The following is a 19,633-nucleotide window of genomic DNA, read 5'->3' as shown; positions in this document are numbered from 1 at the left end:
GATTACTTAACCCATAGATGCCTCTGTTTACTCATCTGTAAAATGGAAATAAAAGAGTTACTATATAGAGCTATTATGAGGATCGAATGAAATAATATATTAAAAATATTTTCCTAATGCTGGCACATCATAAATACAGACTAAATCTTAGTTACTATAAGAAAGTAAATGAGAGACAAACTTAGTATTTGCAAAAAATATTATGTTTTACCTACAAAATCAAGAAGAGAATCAACTATAAAAAACAGTGTAAATAAGAGTATTTAGTAAGGCAACCAGATACATGAATAACATTAAAATCAAGATAGCTTTCCTGTATTGCAATAATCAACAACACCTTGCAAAATGAACAAATGCAATGATATCTTGCAAGATAAACAGCTGATATTACAGTATGCAAAGGCATAAAGGTAATGAGAAACATGGAAGATCGTTATGAAGACAGTAATAGAGTGTTATTGAATAAAACAAAGAGTTATAAAGAAAGCACTATGAAGAAGAAAAGGCCTTATGAAAGAATGAGCTTCTCATACGTTTAGAGTTTGAGTAGATGATGAATGACCAAGGATTTATAGAATGTAAGTTTGAAATGGTCACTTCCAACCATAAGCTTCTCTGAAATCACCTTAAATAATGATATAATTTGTTCATTACACAACATGAATCACTTTTCTAGAATATAAGCCAGAGGATTCAAAAGATTAGCAAGAAAAAGAATAATTTGTAAACTGCGTTATATAATCGTAGGTGAACTTTTTGAAAATAAAAATTCCTGACGAGTAAATATGGTGATCTTCTGGAAAACAAATGAGAGGTATTACTTGTCATTAGAGTTTAACTAAGACCATTACTTATTAGAGGCATTTCCATTTGTTGGCTTAACATTCCTCTCCCTCTGATTGGCATTTTTACCATCCTCTTCCTTAGTTACACTGTTGTCAGACCTTGTGAGAACCACAGTATGTGTAGTAAATTCATTTAGAAACTGTGTTTCAACTAAATGTATACATGAAAAACAGATCAGAATTAAACTGTTATAAAACTAAAACACTGTGAATAAGAACATAAAATAAAAATGTCACTTGGATTGAACTCCTTGCAAATTAGATCAGAGAACTAGCTTAAATGTCACATCTTCAGCAGATGCTTCTGTTAGGGACTGAATTGTGTTCCCCAAAATTTCTATGTTGAAGCCCTAACCCTAAATGTGACTGTATTTGGAGATACTTTAAAGGAGGTAATTATGGTTAAATGAGGTCATGAGAGTGGGACACTAATCCTATAGGAATGACGTCCATCCTTATAAGAGGAGGAAGCACATGAAGAGTGTACATGTGAGGGTACAGTGAGAGAGCAGCCATCTGCAAACCAAGGAGAGAGGCCAGAAACAAGTGCTGCTGGCAACTTAATCTCAAGCTTCCAGTTTCCAGAACTGTGACACAACGAATTTCTGCTGTTTAAGTGACCCAGTCTGTGGTGTTCTGTTACGGCAGCCTGAGCTAACTAATGGATGTTCCTAGAGTCACGCTCACCCACTCAATCAATGTCACCTATCTGTGTTCATTCACAGAACTTTGTCCTTCACACTTATGTGTCTTTTTACTCCACTAGTTAGGAACTTCAAGAAAAGAACTGCACTTTATTTGCTTTTATAGTCATTGACTCTGGTGCCTGCCATAAAACAAAGTAAACAACAACCAACAATAAAAAATTACTTTGTCTTAACAAGCATTTTCCTAAAATACACAAGTGCCTCTGATAGGGTTAAGAAACTTACTAGTCACTTACGTGTAATGGAATTTGGTTCAGTGTGCTTTTGTCTTAAATTCCACTTGATAAAGGCCTTATTGAGAAAATGGGCCACTGTTTGGAAAAGACGGATGTTAGATCACTTTAGTGCACAGAGTGGAAGGTTCAGTATTTGGGACTGGATATTGATGTGAGTAGCTGAACTAGTAGGGAATTTCTCTCACCATCCTGCAGTGTGCTCTTCAAATCTGTTATCTCCCGTGCTAGACAGGTCCACCCCAATTTGAAGCACAAGGTGATATCATGTAATTAATATATATTTTTCATCAAAATATGCCTTGTTTGCTTAATAATACCAAAGATACTGACTTTTTATTTATTTATTTATTTGGCTGTGCCGGGTCTTAGTTGCGGCACGCGGGATCTTCATTGCGGCATGCGGGATCTTTTTAGTTGTAGCATGTGGGATATTTATTGTGGCATGCATGCAGGATCCCTGACCAGGGATCGAATCCAGGCCCCCTGCATTGGGAGCACTTAGTCTTAGCCACTGGACTGCCAGGGAGGTCCCCAAAGATATTGACTTTTTATAATTTACTTTTGACATTAACTTTTTATAATTTACTTTTGTCTTTTTAAGTTTTTAAAAGGTTGATATCCACCAATGTTTTTCCTCTTTTCTCTAATTCTAAGTGCTCTCCCTGGGAAGTTTCACCCCTGACTGGTGACCTTAAGAATTATATCTTTAACGTTATCCCCCTTCCTGAGCTCCACTTGGCTATTCCATAGTCACCTCAGTGTCTGTGTTTCCAAACTGAATTCATTATCTTTTCTCTCCGAAACTGTGTCTTCTTCCTCATATTTCATGTGTGTCTTAGTCAGCCCGAGCTGCCATGACAAAATATCAGAGTAGATGGTTTAAACAACAGGAATTTATTTTCTAACCATTTTGGAGGGTGGGAAGTCCAAGATCAAGGTGCAGGCCCATTTGGTCCCTGGTGAGAGAGCTTTCTTCCTGCGTCCCAGACAGCTGCATTTTCCTGGTGTCCTCACCTGGCAGAGAGAGAGAGATTAAGTTCTGTGGTGTCTCCTCTTAGAAGGACACCAACCCTATTGGATCAGAGCTTCTCCCTTATGACCTCATTTATCATTAACTACTTCCTTACTCCAAATACAGCCATATTGGGGGTTTAAGATTCAATGTATGAATTTTGGGAGGACATGATTCAGTCCTTAGCAATATGAATGTCAATTCTACCCACTCAATTTGCCTAAACCAAGCACTGTTAACTCTCTCCCTCACCATGCTAATCCCAATCGCTGACCAAGTACTATCAACTTGCTTTTTTTTTTTTGAAGTATAGTTAATTTACAGTATTGTGTTAGTTTCAAGTGTATAGCATAGTGATTCAGTATTTTTGCAGATTATACTCCATTATAGATTATTACAAGAAAATCGGTATGATTCCCTGTGTCATACAGTATACCTTGTTGCTTGTCTGTTTTACATATAGTAGTTTGTATCTATAATCCTATACCCCACATTTGTCCCTCCCAACTTCCCTCTCCCCTATGGTAACCACAAGTTTGTTTTTTACGTCTGTGAGTCTGTGGAAACAGACTCAACTTTCTTCTTTAGTGTCTTTTTCATCCTCGTCTTAGGTCGGAATATCTTCATGCCTTTCCTATGTTTGTAATATTGTCTTAACTCTTCTTCCCACCTTCACACTTGTACAGTTCCTTACCTGCAAGTGGTCCATCCTCTACACTGCTCTTAAGTAGACTTTCTCAGATGTAAACCTTATCATGTTTCTCATAGTTTGTCAGTGATCTGTCCACTGGATACCCTTGCTACTCTTGTAGCAGTCCCCTTACCTTCTCTATTCCAAGCACACTGAATCCTTCTCAGTGCCCAAGGTGATGTTACATGCCTCTGTACCTTTGCTCACGCTGTTTCTTCTGCCTAGAATGTCTCTCTCTTTCTTGATCAGATACATCAGATTCAGCTGTAGTGATACTTCCTTTTAAAAACTTTTCCTTGTCCCTCAAGGTAGACATGATTCCCTGTGTACTATTCCTACTATTCTCTCTAGACACTTCTATCGAAAGACACAGAACATCATATTGAATTATGTCATATTTCCTGCTACTATACTCAAACCTATTAGGTCAGAGGACATATCTTATATATTTCTGCATCTTCCGCATCTAGCTTAGTGCATGACCCTGAATGAATGCATGAGTACAAGAGAGAATGGAACTAAGTGACCTGAATTAATTAAATGCAGCAAAAACAGAAAGAAAAACAATTCATGCCAGAAAATAGGGACTTTTCCCATGACATATTTTTCCATCACCGTAAAATGCTTTTGGACATGAACCACAATGATAAGAACCAAAGGTATTGAGGCACTCTGCTCCTGAAAAGCAAGGCCTGGATTCACACTCATCAACATCTTCCTGGCAGTTTTTGCCTAAATAAAACATAGATTGAGAATTCAAATTATTTAGTTTGAAAAACATTACATGTCAAATCAAAGATTGATTTCTTGTACTCTTTATGTATGTCCTGGTAACTCCCCCAAAGCTGTCATATATAAAGAGGAGAGAAGTGTACTGTTTTAAAAATTTACTATATAATTAAACATAAGGTTATTAATTAGATTCTATTTAACATTAAGTAAGACCCTTCAAGTTTAAAAGCTTTTCCCTATAAATAAGACTTAAGAAGGCCATTAATATTTTAAGGCAAAAATTACCATATTATAGCAGTAATTTGTACTTTGTTAAAAAACTCAATGATTCTTTAAGAAGTTGTTAGAATGGTTGCCTGCTTAGCTTAAGGACAACAATTCAGTCCAGTTATTGCATTGGCTGTAAAAATCCATAAAAATTTTACAGTGTGCTAGGAAAGTCAGTCTTTCTTCAATAAAAATTTTTGAGATGAGGTGTTGCTCTTTGAAATGTTTAACAGCTTATTTGAATGAATATATTGACAGTCATTAATGATGGTAACCCCTACTATAGTAAAATCCATGAAGAAATCAACATCTGAATTCTTTCAAAGGTAGTCTGTAGCAAAATAGCCCCAAATAATGAAAATTTTTATTTTAGATATGCTGAAGAAAATCAGAAGACCCCTAAATGTCCTGCCTAGTTCTGTTATTATGTTAAAATAGATGTCTTCAAGGAAAATATCAGCTCAGTAACTGCACATTTACTTATTTAATATTTATATCTATTTTAATTAAAGAAAATATTGGTATGAGTTTTTTAAAAGCCTTGGGAAGTTAAAATTGTCAGTCATATACTTATTTGGGGTTTCTGGAATCAGACATTTTGGAATAATTAATGAGTTAAATATTCTAACATTTCATTTGATTTCAACTCTTATATCATGATATTTTTAAGTTAATGAATTATCAATAAAATTCTTTTTTTTTTTTAAACATCTTTATTGAAGTATAATTGCTTCACAGTGGTGTGTTAGTTTCTGCTTTATAACAAAGTGAATCAGCTACACATATACACACGTTCCCATATCTCCTCCCTCCCGCATCTCCCTCCCTCCCACCCTCCCCGTCCCACCCCCCCAGGCGGTCACAAAGCACCGAGCTGATCTCCCTGTGCTATGCGGCTGCTTCCCACTAGCTATCTATTTTACATTTGGTAGTGTATATATGTCCATGACACTCTCTCACCCTGTCACATCTCACGCCACCCCCTCCCCATATCCTCAAGTCCATTCTTTAGTAGGTCTGTGTCTTTATTCCCATCTTGCCACTAGGTTCTTCATGACCTTTTTTTTTTTTTTTCCTTAGATTCCATATATATGTGTTAGCATACTGCATTTGTTTTCCTCTTTCTGACTTACTTCACTCTGTATGACAGACTCTAACTCCATCCACCTCATTACAAATACCTCCATTTCATTTCTTTTTATGGCTGAGTAATATTCCATTGTATATATGTGCCACATCTTCTTTATCCATTCATCCGATGATGGACACTTAGGTTGCTTCCATGTCCTGGCAATAAAATTCTTAAATGATAATTTTTATATTACCCATGGCAAATTTCTTTATTAATTTCAATAGTAATGCATTTAAATATATTTCTACCTACCAAATATAGATAGAAATGTTTAGGAACCTGCAAAATACAATATAGACACAGAATATTGCCAAACTATAAAAATGAGCAAAAATTTAAGAGTATATGTAAGTAGGGCTTCCCTGGTGGCACAGTGGTTAAGAATCCGCCTGCCAATGCAGGGGACAGGTTCGAGCCCTGGTCCGGGAAGATCCCACATGCTGCGGAGCAGCTAAGCCTGTGCGCCACAACTACTGAGCCTGCGCTCTAGAGCCCACGAGCCACAACTACTGAAGCCCATGCACCTACAGCCCATGCTCCGCAACAAGAGAAGCCACCGCGATGAGAAGCACGTGCACCACAACGAAGAGTAGCCCCTGCTCGCGGCAACTAGAGAAAGCCCGTGCACAGCAACGAAGACCCAACATAGCCAAAAATAAAAATAAATAAATTTATTTTAAAAAATGTTATGGAGCTGTTTATGGCCACGTTTTTCACTGTGTGGAGAAAGCTAATATCTAGTGAAAGGGAAAAATGAAGCCCACAAACAGAGAAAAGCAGAACCGTGACAGACAGACAGACACACACACACACACACACACACACACAAATGCAGACAAACTGAGTCTTCATGGTGTTCAAGTCCCAAGTTTAAGCTTTTTTTCCTGAGAATTCAGCAGTCATATTCTATCCTGATTCTGTGAAAAATGCATTATCCTCATAATAAATATCATTTTTGCTCAAGCTAGTTCAATTGAATCTATGTAACTTAAACTAAATAAATTCTAACCAGTTCACCCTATTTAATAATGCAATGGCATATCGTATTTAAACTTTGAGTACTATTTTTCAGTATTGAAATGCATTGTTGTCTGAAGAAGAAGAGCAAGGATAATGTTCTGGGTACTGATAACTACACAGAAAACTAAAAAGATGTATCTTATTACCAAAATTTAGATTCAGATTTTTAAAAAATTTATGACTGTGTAATGCTTTCAATGGCTCGGAAATAGTAAGTGTGCTGATGCTTCAATATTGTAGGTCAGCAGGAAAAACAATAGAAGGCAAGAACACACTAGTCTGTGGCTAGTAGAAACTATGTTGCTGAAAGAGTGAGCCCTAGAACAAATCTCCATATTTAAGGGAGTGTATACAGTCTGGTCTAGCAGATATATCAGTGGTTTCCTTCTAGCAGAGGGGAATGACAGCAATGTCTCAGGGTAGTCATGATGTTGACACTTAGATGGATACAGGGTCTCTTGGTTTTGTGTGTTGAAACAAGACTCCAGGCAATGACTGGGAATTTAGGGGTTATTTCCACCCCTCTGTTTGGAGAGCTTACCCCAAATGAGGAATAAACAGGGTTCTATTTCTTTTCCATTCATCAACATTTGGGAATATCTATATGTACTGAGGATATTCTGATGAAAAGAGATCACAGAGGAAAAGACAAACAAACACTTTCTTATTGCTATAACCAAGATTCAAATAAGGTGTAATGAGAGAGAAAGAAGCCACTAAGTGTAACCAGCACAGTCAAGAAGGCTTCTAAAAGGACACAGCACTTCTCTTGAAAGTAAAAAAGGAGACTGCCATTTGGACACTGGGAGCAGAAACAGAGTGCGATTTAGCAAGGTTGGAGTGAATACCATATGAAAAGACAGCGATGCATGAAACAGCATGGGATTTTCCTAGAGCACATGCAGGCCTGCAAAAACAGACAAGAGCTGGATTATGAAGGGCCATTTGTTTCTAGGATAACAACTTCTAGGATAACTTACTATAAGTAAGTTATTTAAAAATTGGATTCTGTAAAGTCCTAGCAGCTTTTGGCGAGAGTGAAGGAAATGATTGGGTGTTTGGTGCTCTGGCTAAAAACTTGTTTAAAATTACTACTGCAAAATTAGAAAAGAACATATGTAATGTGCTAGTATTCATATAAAAAAAGAAGGAATTTACCTTCTCCTTTGTGCAAAAGAAACACAGTAAGGATAAACTAGAAAATAATGAGAGTGGATACCTTCAGGGGATGGATGGGAACAGGATAGAAAGATGGGGTAATGGGAAGAGGGAGGTAGGGTTGAGAAGACAGTGACATTTCTCTGTGTTGTATACCTGTTGTATGGCATCAACTGTTAGAACCATGATAATATTTCACGTACCTTCCAAAAAAGTATATAACTAAAATCAACCAGAGTGTGAAGGAAACTCAAAATGGAATATAAATATTAAAAAATAAACCTAATTGTATTACAAATAAAATACATAAACATTCTAAACGGGGTGAGAAAGAAAATAGTTAATCTATGTAAGATTGTTTTGGCTAGTGAATATATTTTCTTTCTTTCTATAGTTCTGTATAGTGGTAATGAATTCTAGAGTGTACTCTTTATTTATAAGCTATTTGGAGGAGGGAAGTAGTATGAGAAAAAATGTCACAGGAAAATATATATCTGAAACTAAGAATAAAATGTACTTTCCAAGAAAATATAAACCTATAAAATTCTCTCGTCACATCACTTAATTATAGTGTGATGTCATATGGTTTATTCTGCCAAGAACAATGTAATGACAACTCTCTTGAGCAACATTGATGTGAATGAAATAATACATATATATTACATTTTCTATTATGTGTCTTATTTCATTGGGGTTAGAATATTTCATGGCTCATTTAGAAAGGCTCTGCTCATAAAATCAGGAAATAAACATAATTCTTGTGTATAACTATTTGATAAAGACACAAACAAAAGTTATTTCCTCAAATTCTCAATCTCAGAATCAATTTAGAGAAAAGGTAAAAAGAATGCTAAAATATGATTTGCTGTTGTAAGTTTTTATCTTATCCATGTAGTAAGTACTTTCTAAATTCAAAGTGCTTTCCTTAAAATAAAATTCTGCTTAAATAAAGAAAAGGAAGACCATATAAATAACCATCAAAAATAAGGTGTACACAATGTTCATTGCAGCTCTATTTACAATAGCCAGGACATGGAAGCAACCTAAGTGTCTATCGACAGATGAATGGATAAAGAAGATGTGGCACATATATACAATGGAACATTACTCAGCAATAAAAAGAAACAAAATTGAGTTATTTGTAGTGAGGTGGATGGACCTAGAGTCTGTCATACAGAGTGAAGTAAGTCAGAAAGAGAAAAATACCGTATGCTAACACATATATATGGAATCTAAAAATTTTTTAAAATGGTCATGAAGAACCTAGGGGCAGGACAGGAATAAAGATGCAGACCTACTAGAGAATGGACTTGAGGACACGGGGAGGGGGAAGGGTAAGCTGGGACAAAGTGAGAGAGTGGCGTGGACATATATACACTACCAAATGCAAAACCGATAGCTAGTGGGAAGCAGCCGCATAGCACCGAGATCAGCTCGGTGCTTTGTGACCACCTAGAGGGGTGGGATAGGGAGGGTGGGAGGGAGGGAGACGTAAGAGGGAAGAGATATGGGGATATATGTATATGTATAGCTGATTCACTTTGCTATAAAGCAGAAACTAACACACCATTGTAAAGCAATTATACTCCAATAAAGATGTTAAAAAAAAATAAGGTGTAATTTGATACACCAATGTTCAAACTGAGTGATCATGTCTGTGTTTGGTGGTCTCAAGAAAGAAAAACACTATATATTTTTTTTTTTTGGTAACTCTCCCATATGAAATTCATAGTAAAGGAAATATAAAGGATGAGCACAATTTGTCCTAACTTTTTGGTTTGTAAAAGGGAATTGTTCCTATCTCTAAATCCTATAATTCATGCACAGAGTCTTAGATAAAAATGACCTCTGTTCTTTGTGCTTTTACATTTCAGTAAATACAGAAGCTTATATATCAAGTTTGATATTATTTTAATTTCTTATTATGGCTTAAATAGTGAGTCAATACCTCAATAAAAATTATATAAAACAGTTTAATAGAGTTGGCAAATAGGGAAGCTTAAGGTTAAGCAACTTAACAATTTTCCTGTTCAGTTCTCTGAGGATATGACATCCTTTGGGATTATGTTGCTAATTGATACTCCAAATTAATCTAAGAAAATTAATCTGAATAACTCATAAACTTAATTGTTTTCAACATTATAATTAACATACCTTCAGTTTAGTAACTTCACATTTAATTGAAGGTGATTCTTTGAAGCCTTGACCAAAAACTCTCACCATCATACAGTTATATTTTTGAATATTACACAACCCAGCATTCTCAAGTTCTATAATTTTAGGAACCTTGTCTTTGGAAAAAATGATTTTAAAATAGGACATATTTGCTTTAATTCCAGAAAAAAACTAATTATTTTCAAGGCCAAGATTAAAAGCGTATATAAACTAATATTTTAAAGTCTACCCCCAATAATATTTAGTACATTAATTAAACTATTACATGTTAAGAGTGATCTGGTATTAAAAGAAGTGTTACCTACCATTCAACTCAATAGAAATAGCATTACAGATACTACCAGTGCCTAACTATACAGGTTTAATTAATTTTTTAATAATATTTGATACCAAATAAGTACGAGTACTAACAAATTACTCCTACCATGGCCTATGTTTTGGTTTTACCATTTTGCTTTATGTCATAGAGATAGGTTATAGAAAAAGTGCTTTTGTAATAATACAGGGTACTTAGCAACGTGATGTATTAAAATTTTTTTTAAAAATTCTTAATTTGTTTTAGAAAAGAATTATCAAAATTTGTGCATGCTATTGTCCCAGTATTGTTGATATTTTTGTGTATTATTGCTATCCTACATGCTACCATAATCTTAGGTGTACTTTTCAGTCATAGGAGAAAAAATTTCTTTTATCAGTCAGAGTTAACTGACCTTCATATGGTTATTTCTGTGGTTCTGGTCTTGGTAAGATCATTCATTATCTCTATGAGCAAGATCTGGTGGTCAGAATAGATAAATGCAGTATAAAAACAACTGAGTCCTTTGTCTAAGTAGTGGCAAAATCCAAGTGAATATAACCTTAATAGCAATAGGATATAAAAATCCTGTTACATGTATTCAGAACCCTAAAATATTCATGAAAAATGTAAAAAACACGTATTATTCTTTCATATATTCAACAAATGTTTACTGAGCAACTTCTATTTTTCTGGTGTTATTCCAAATACTGGAGATATAGTAATGAACAAAATAGTCCCTGCCTTCATGTAACTTACATTCTAATATGGGAGGACAAAAAAATAAACCAATGAAAAAATAAATATAAAGTGTATCACGTAAGTGTTTTTGAGGTAATGGAGAAAAAGTATATTAACTATATTAAGGGAGATAAAGACCATGGGGTTGTGTGAGAAAAACTACTTTATTTAGAATGACGATGGAAGGATTCTATGATAATATGATATTTGAATAGAGAAGAGAAGGAAGTCAGTCATGAAGATATGTGGTAGAATGTGCCAGTGAGAGGGAGAAGTAAGTGCAAATGTCCTAAGGTAGAAGCAGGCTTGGCCTCTTTTGAGGAACAGCAAAGCAACCACTAGAGAAATCTGGAAAGTAATGACCTGTGGAGACAATGGTAGATGAATTCAGTGAGAGAGGAGTCTCAGACTACATAGAGTCTTCTAGGCCATAGTAGGGCCTGCCAGTTTTATGCTGAAGGAGATGAAGAGCTAACAGAGGGATTTAAGCAGGGGAGTAATACGATCTGACTGACATTTCAAAGGAATCACTTTATCTGCTGTATGGAGAATAAACTTTGAGAGAATCTATAATAATCCAGGGAGAGAGAATAGTGGCTTGGACTAAGTTGATAGCAGGGAAAGATATGAAATTCTTTGAAGCTAGAGCTGGATTTGCTGCTAATGGATCAAACATGAGGCTTGATATAAAAAGAAAAGTCAAAGTGACTACACATTTTTAATGTGAACAATTAGAGGAATGAAGTTTGCATTTACTGAGATGGAAAAGGGCAGATTGGTGGTGGTAGGAGCAAAATCAGGAGTTACTGGTTTAATAGTTAAGAGAATCAAATTGACTTTTTGAAATGTCTTTCTCTAATATATTGGGACAAAATAATTTGTACCATTTAGATAGGTTGGAGAAAAAAATTAAGCATATTAGTAAAATTAGCAAAATATAAACAGTGCTTTAAAAATACTAAATTTGAGTTCTAGAAGAATGATTATCCTCTGCAAGTAGAGGGACCAGCTATGTGCAAAGGCCCTGAGGTCAAGAGAACTGGCATTGTAAGGAACAGCACAGAAACCAAAGTGGGTGGAGTAGAATGAGTGAAGGTGATAGTAGTAGGGGATGAGTCTCAAGAGATATTGTGTGCCTGATCATGCTATGTCTTACAGGCCATTATAAGTACTTCAGCTTTTATTCTGAGTAAGATGAGACTGTTTTGGAAAATTATTAACATATTGATTAATATAATTTGGGTTCTTTTCCATATATAATCTGAATAAAGCCTGTTAGGATACTGAAGGTAAAAAAGAACAAAGAAGTTTTCATAATTAAATAACATACACAAGATCACAGTTGGAGTGCATTTACTTACCGTGTGAATCACTGCAATCATAGGAACTAAAGCCTGGGGAGCATGCACACTCCCATTCCATACACTGCCCATGGCCACTGCATAAATTGGGGCATTTTAATGACAAGAGAATGTCTTTAATTGACTTGCTGTATTCTTCTCTGTTATATTTCCCCTCTTCCAAAATCCTCTTTTCACATTCATTTTCTAAAAGGGCCACACCTGCTTCTGCCCAGCTAAGATCATCTTTTAGGAGAACATCCTTAACACACATCTCTATCACACTGTCTAGTCTCTTGCCAAGAAAGGCAAGACAGTGCATTCCCATGCTGGAGTTGGCAAGAGTGTGCTGACATAGTGCCGATGTGCTGTATTCGGGGTGGCCAGATGGTGTGGGCCACGTGGGGACAAACTCTTGGTGGACATCCTCAGTATGGTCCTCAGGGAAAAAGTAAGTAAACTCTTCTAGGTCACTTTGGCTGAGACTTTGAAAAGCAAACACAGGAAGAAACTCACTGAAGTTTTGCTGTTTCCATCTGTTTTGTCGATCCCACCTTGTTTCTTGGCTGTGATTACCCTGGTCCTGTGTGTGTCTCCCCTTGTCCAAAGTTTTTGATGCATCTTGTTTTTCATTCCCAGGATGTTTTTGTAAATTTAAGTCCAGATTGGTTAGATTCACATGCTTTTTTTCTTGAGGAAAGAAATACAAATTATTGTTTTCTCGAGATGTATGCTTGTTTATTCTTCTGACAGGAGCTTCTGAATTAATATATTCAGAGGTGACATCTAGCTCTGGTATCAAGGAAGCGAATTTGACATGTTTGGGGTCTTTGCAAGCTGAAACAATCTCTGATTGAGAAACACTTTCCAGATGATTAGAAGATGGATACAATGAAGTAGTGTCCAATGAGCAGCTACAATAGGATTTTTTCTAGGTGATGGCAGAGAAACTGGCATTGTGTCAAACGTGCTTTTTTCCTGGTAAAATCCTTCCAGATGGAAAACAGAAAAGAATAGTAATTTGGACAAGAACAATTTTTTTCTCAGTAACGTGTTGTAAAAAAAGCAGAGCGTTGAGTCACCCACCACTCATGTTAAGTCAAATATTAATACAATAACAAACGAAAATAAGTTACTTTCTTACCTCCATTCATTAATAAAAGCAACACAATTATTAAAAGTTTGATCAATTTTGATCCCATTTTTGTGATGGAAATCATTTTCTGGGTTTTCATCAAAGGTGCCACAAAGTCCCATAGTGTTTCTGTAATCTAAACTAGGGGCTCTGATTGTTAAACTCATGCCCCACTCCCTAAGGTCAGCACGGATAAATGCTCCAGAAGAAAACCAGATCTGAAGTACAGAAATAAAAGATGTTTAAACAATATTCAATATGGATTAAGAAAACACTAGATTTTTTAAGAAATAAATTCATTTATTCCTTTAATATAAAAAGAGAACAAAATACTGGTTTTCTTTAGATCACAACTTTCCTTTTAATACTACGTGTCAAAATAATGGATTTTTGCCTTTTGCTGACTTGAAATTTGAACTCCATATTGATCCTTTCATTGAGATAGTTTGTTTATACTCCTTTCTTTAAATGATTTAAACTAAACTAAATATTTTATACGATTAAAACAGCTAGAAATGTTGAGGATAATGTTTACCAAGTAATATCTCTGAAAATAATTATTTAATATAGAACTAGACTGCCGGGTAATTAATTTACACAGATAAATATAATTCCAGAGGAGTACATATTCCTGTGGCTAATCAGTATTCTCTTGCAGCCAGTAGGTAAATAGAATCAGAAGCCAAATTATACCAGAAAGTTGCCTGGGGAGTTGGGAATGGGAGCAAGGGGTTTATTGAATGATCCTAAGAGCCTGTGTCATCCATGATCCTCCTGACAGGAGGATCACTTCTCCCAGGTCAGGGACTTGGATGTCTGTGTTGAAAATATACCACCTGTGTTTGTTCCTCTGACTCTCCTTCCCCTTTTAATTTTTTAAATTTTAAAATAGTGTCCTTTTCCTTTTTATGAAAACAGTAAGTATTCATTACAGAAAAATATTTAAAAAGCAAACAAACCTTACATTACTACTCAGTCTGAGGTAGCTAATGTATCTTAATCCAAGTTCTTTGAAAACCTCACCTATATTTCATTAATATCTTCCCCTGTCAATAAATACACATTTACTCCAAAACTTTCATGACTACAAAGTGTTCCGTTATGTGATGTCATTATATTTAGGGTTTTGATTAAACTATTTTATTCATCACTGATTAATTGTAATTTTTCCCTCTTGGAGAAATACAATGAACATCACTAGGGTTCTGCATATCCTTAATTATTTTATTGTGATACATTTTCAGAAGTAAAATTTCTTGAAAAATGACAGGCATAGGTTCAATTTATTATATATGAATAATATGTATGTCTCTGGAAAGACTGCAACTACTTTGTCTACTCTTGCTCTTGTATGACAGCTATTTGATCTGCATTTCTTTGATAAACTAATGAAGTTGACATTTTCATATTTTTGTTGGTTATTTGTACTTTTGGACATACTTATCAGTTTCATTTCTTTTGTGAATTGCCTGTTTATATTATTTGCTCATTTTAATTGGAGTGCTGACTATATATTAGTGATGTATGAGTGCTTACTGTATTGACTATATGTTTTATATGTAGCAAATATTTTCCCAATTTTTGATTTGTATTTTGGTTTTTAATGATGGAATTCAAATATATAACACTATGTTAAAAAGTTCTTATTCATCTCAATGCTATAAAAACATTCACTTACATTTTCTACTACTTTCATTTAAATTTAAATTTCATTCACCTGGAATTTACTTTTTTGGAAGATGAAAGGAAGATGACCTTAAAATACAAATAATTAGCTCACAGATATTAAGTATTATTTTAAAATGTCAATGAGTATATAATCTTGGATCTATTTCTTGATTTTCTAGTCTCTTCCATCTATCTACCAGCTTATTCCTGAGGCAGAACCATCTGTATTCATTTTAAAAATGGGCTAGCTATTCCTGAATATTTATTCTTTTTTTAAATTAATTTTTGCTGGAGTATAGTTGCTTTACAATGTTGTGTTAGTTTCTGCTGTACAGCAAAGTGAATCAGTTATACGTCTACATATACCCCCTCTCTTTTAGATTTCCTTCCTATTTAGGTCACCACAGAGCACTGAGTAGAGTCAGGAACAAGACAAAGATGTCCACTCTCGTCACTATTATTCAACATAGTTCTGAATATTTATTCTTAATTATATATTTCATCTCTGCCTAATATACCATTTATTGGGCATTGTCAAAAATATGAATAACCCAAATTATCAAACTGAATTCTTAAGGCACTTTAGATTTGACAAAGTTTTAACTATGTTGTGTCTATTTGTGTGTGTAAGTGAAAAAAATTTTATTCCATCTAAGATTGGTGTTAATCAAAAAGCTACTTTCTTGAAAAAACTGATGTTGAAAAATAATAGTTCCTAATTTAATAGAGGTGAAAAGAAGTTCATATTTGAATACAAAATGTGTGGAAAAAAAAGAAAAAAAATACTTTTTTAACAGTGAAGAATCGTGACTTTTCTTCCTAAGTAAGATTCACTTATCTTGATATTGCTAGTTACATCTTGGCTCTTTACAAATAAATATGGCTGTGATTCATGTAGCTGACCACCGCACATATCTAAAGTAACTACATCACCTTCTTCTTTGGCAACAAAGCCGCAGTTACATGACACAGGATAGTGGAGGCTTCCACAGTCCCACTGACATACATGGACTTCAGAATCACGCGACATACTCTTATAAAGCACAAATGTTCCAGTCTTGAAGTTATCATACATCCTATCATTAACAGAAGTCAATTGCGTTAAGAATTGGTATAAAATATCACAATAATATGTTACAAACCAAATATGCATATTAAATTTATTTATATGCACTCAATATATTTTGATGCAAGAATAGAAAATCTATATTCTAATAGCTTTATATATAAAAAGCAATTATTTGTAGAGTACTGAATGAAACAAAATAGTGATAAACACCTAAATCTCTCTCACTACTTTTTTCTTCTATTTCATCATTTCAGTCAATCCCTACTTTAAGCCTTCTCTTTCTGACACTGCTTTTGTTTTCTCTGTAGCACCTATTTCCTCAGATACACTGTATATTTTATTTATTAGTTGTGTATGTCTCTCTCCACCCAGACAAACGTAAGCTCCATGAGAGCAGGGGATACTTGTCTGTTTTGTGCACTGCCATACTCTAGCACGTAGTACGTGGTTGTCACTTAGTTGTTGCACAGTTAATCTTGTTGAATTATAACACATTAAATTAATCACCACTATACTTTCTTGAGGTTTTTTCCACTAAAACTTCTAAGCCTTTAATTATAACCACAAAGGATTCTTGTATGTGAGATCATTTCCTACAACTTTTCAATAACTTTTCAAACTTTTGCAGTTTCATTTTTTATGGGGGGGGGTTATATATCTCTTTACTGATACTGAATAATTTTACTGACAATGATCACATTATAGATTTTTTAAAGAAGAAATTACCTTGTATTATGAAGAAAATTATTACTGAACAATGAGGTGTTCTTATTATTTCTTTAGCAACATCTTAAAATCATGTATTCCCCAGAACAGTATAACTGAGTTTAAATCCTTCTATGCAGATATTAATAGCAAGATAGTTTAGGTTACTGTTTGATCGTTTTGCTCAGTTTAAGTTCCAAAGGCAGATATCCAGGCATTCATGATGGCTATGATAGTTTTCCCCCTGAGTATCCTTGCAATGAATTAGAAGTTATTAGTTTTTAAAATAATTATCATGTGTTAGTTTAGTCATCTTGCCTAAACCTTAAATATTGTTTCAGTATCATGTAGAAATGCAAAACAGTACATATCTCTAGAGTAGATAATTTAATTATTATAAATAAATAAATGGTCAAGCTAAAAGGATTATATTTTTAAGACTCTTCATTTTTACAAATTCAGCTTCACAATTAATCTGTATATTTACTAAGAAGTAGATTTTAGGGCAAAAACATTCCACACAAATCAATATTTTGAAACAAAATGTTCACACATGCCTTCCTTTCTAATCTTTCAGTGAATAGGACTAAGAAATAAAATAGTATAATGTTTAAAACAAAACAGCAACAAAATCCAATAGAAACACAAACTACCAAAGGAAAAAACTTACAGGAAATTTTCTGCCATCAAAGGTAATTATAAGTGTGTCAGTAAATGAATAGCAGTAAGCAGTCAGGACATCCTTTACTCTGATCTTAAGAGCAAAGAAATTTTCAGTAAATATTACCGTTAATTGTTATTTAGTGATATACAATAAATTTCCTAGCAAGCTCAATGAATTTTTACTTAACTACTGTTTTGTCATAGTTATTGAAACTGGAATAATTTACAAACTGAAAGAGCTTATTAAATGATTTTGAAATGAAAAGTTCACAAGGTATAGTGATAAAATACACATATCTTTTTTTAAAGCTTCACTTATAAAGATATTTTTGTAATTTGTTAACCTGGATGCTGTCTGGAATGTAGCTGTTCCATAGGAAATCCTCATTAACTATAGGTTCTACTACAATATTCGTGACTCTATTTCCATCTTGAGAAAAATCTGTTACAGCAGTGTAGTACACAAAAGCATTGCTGCAGGTTCCGTTAGCACAGGATGATGTCTGGTGAAGGTCCACGTGACAGGAAGATAGTGACAAATTTAAGCCTAGCTGTTCTTTACCTATTTTAGTGAAAAAATACACAGAAAATTTTCCTAAGAGAATCTACCAACCAAAGCACATAATAACTTGATTAACACAAAACACTGAATCAAGAGATTATTCTTAAATTATTTTCTCTTACTTAAAAATATAGTTGTAACTTTTGTCTAAGTAAACCAAAGCTATTGAACTCTACCTGATCTTTACAAATAGTTAATAACATGTGTGTGTGTGTGTGTGTGTGTGTATATATATATATAACTTTTTAATAGGTTATAAATTCATATGCACCTGCATAAAATTCAGAAGCAATATAAAATTTATTTTTGTTTCTATAAAAAAATGTAATTCTAACAGTAAGAAACATAACTTAATTTTTTTGCCTAATGCTCTTAGGCCTTGGGTCCAGATATGTCTTAGGGCTTGAACTCATGTTCTATCCATTTGTTGAACGATAGCAATGATTACTGATCATTAATGATTACTGATACAGAGTTCATCAAACAGGTTTAACTACTGATACAGTTCATCATTTTAAAAAACAGAAAAATAAAAACAAATAAAGTAATTCCACACCAGTAATAAATCCTCAGTCTCTTTCACCTCCCAAATGTCCCAATATATTCAGAACCTTGAGATGCTTTCTTGCCTGTGGAACAAAGAACACACAAAAAAAATAATTTGGAAAGAACATGGTAACAAAAGAGAAGGAAGGAACTCTAGGGATTTGTATAACTAAATGAAAAGGATAGATTCCTCCAAAAGCTGGCTACAAAAGAAGTTTGCTCTCACATCCAATTAATGAATACAAAGTCCATCTGAGACAGGCACACTGCACAGATTCTAAATTCCTGAAAAAATTTTCTCTCCATGCATTTTTTTCTAGAAATATATACTTTTCCCATGTACATAACAAATAACAGAAACATCAGAATTCTTAGCCAGCTCCCCAGGTGAATATGAAACACATCTGGCTTAGATAGAACCCCTGACATCATTTCCCCTGGTCTGTGGTATGAGGGCCAAGTACTGTTCTCTTTAAGCCTGTGAAAAAGCAGTGGGGCCTTTGTAGAAATACACAAGGGGACACCAACTTGTTCTCTATGAAAGTAGAGATATAATGAAAATGTACTTAAAGAAGATGAGATGAAGAATATCAGAATGAAATGCAGAAATTTTTCTCCAGAAAAAAAGGAAATTGTTTTTAATTGACAAATAATAACAATATAAGCTTCTAAAATGTAGGAATATATTTAGGATGTTTTCATTTTATTATAGCAACATTTGTCTTGTTGAAGGAATTGAGAGCTTGAAAATGTAGTGTAAAGTATACTTGGAGGGAAATCTTTGCGTAACAATTTTGGAAAATGTCAATAACATCCTCTTCCTATTCTCCCCCGTAAACTGTAGTAAAATTTGCATAATATGCAAGTATGCATAATATGCCCATAGTTTGAAGTAGAATTGTGTCAAACAGCCTGAGAGACAGTGTTTAATTTC

At 34.2% G+C, this 19,633-nt stretch overlaps 1 protein-coding gene across 1 annotated transcript in view; it reads right to left on the bottom strand.

The window, feature by feature from the left end:
* The window catches only part of VWDE (von Willebrand factor D and EGF domains), a 97,576-nt gene that overhangs the window by 60,993 nt on the left and 16,950 nt on the right, over nucleotides 1-19,633 (bottom strand). Inside the window, 12 exon segments of the mRNA XM_068549805.1 lie at nucleotides 856-996; nucleotides 1,789-1,863; nucleotides 2,565-2,637; nucleotides 4,107-4,223; nucleotides 9,955-10,091; nucleotides 12,373-13,284; nucleotides 13,287-13,326; nucleotides 13,328-13,340; nucleotides 13,496-13,705; nucleotides 15,961-16,230; nucleotides 17,582-17,682; nucleotides 17,936-18,153. Of these exon segments, the coding sequence (XP_068405906.1) occupies nucleotides 856-996; nucleotides 1,789-1,863; nucleotides 2,565-2,637; nucleotides 4,107-4,223; nucleotides 9,955-10,091; nucleotides 12,373-13,284; nucleotides 13,287-13,326; nucleotides 13,328-13,340; nucleotides 13,496-13,705; nucleotides 15,961-16,230; nucleotides 17,582-17,682; nucleotides 17,936-18,153 (2,307 nt within the window).

Source organism: Eschrichtius robustus, chromosome 8 (assembly GCF_028021215.1).
Source record: "Eschrichtius robustus isolate mEscRob2 chromosome 8, mEscRob2.pri, whole genome shotgun sequence".
Lineage (NCBI taxonomy): Eukaryota > Metazoa > Chordata > Mammalia > Artiodactyla > Eschrichtiidae > Eschrichtius > Eschrichtius robustus.
Note: the sequence above shows the minus strand (reverse complement) of the source record. Positions and strands in the feature narration are given on the sequence as shown.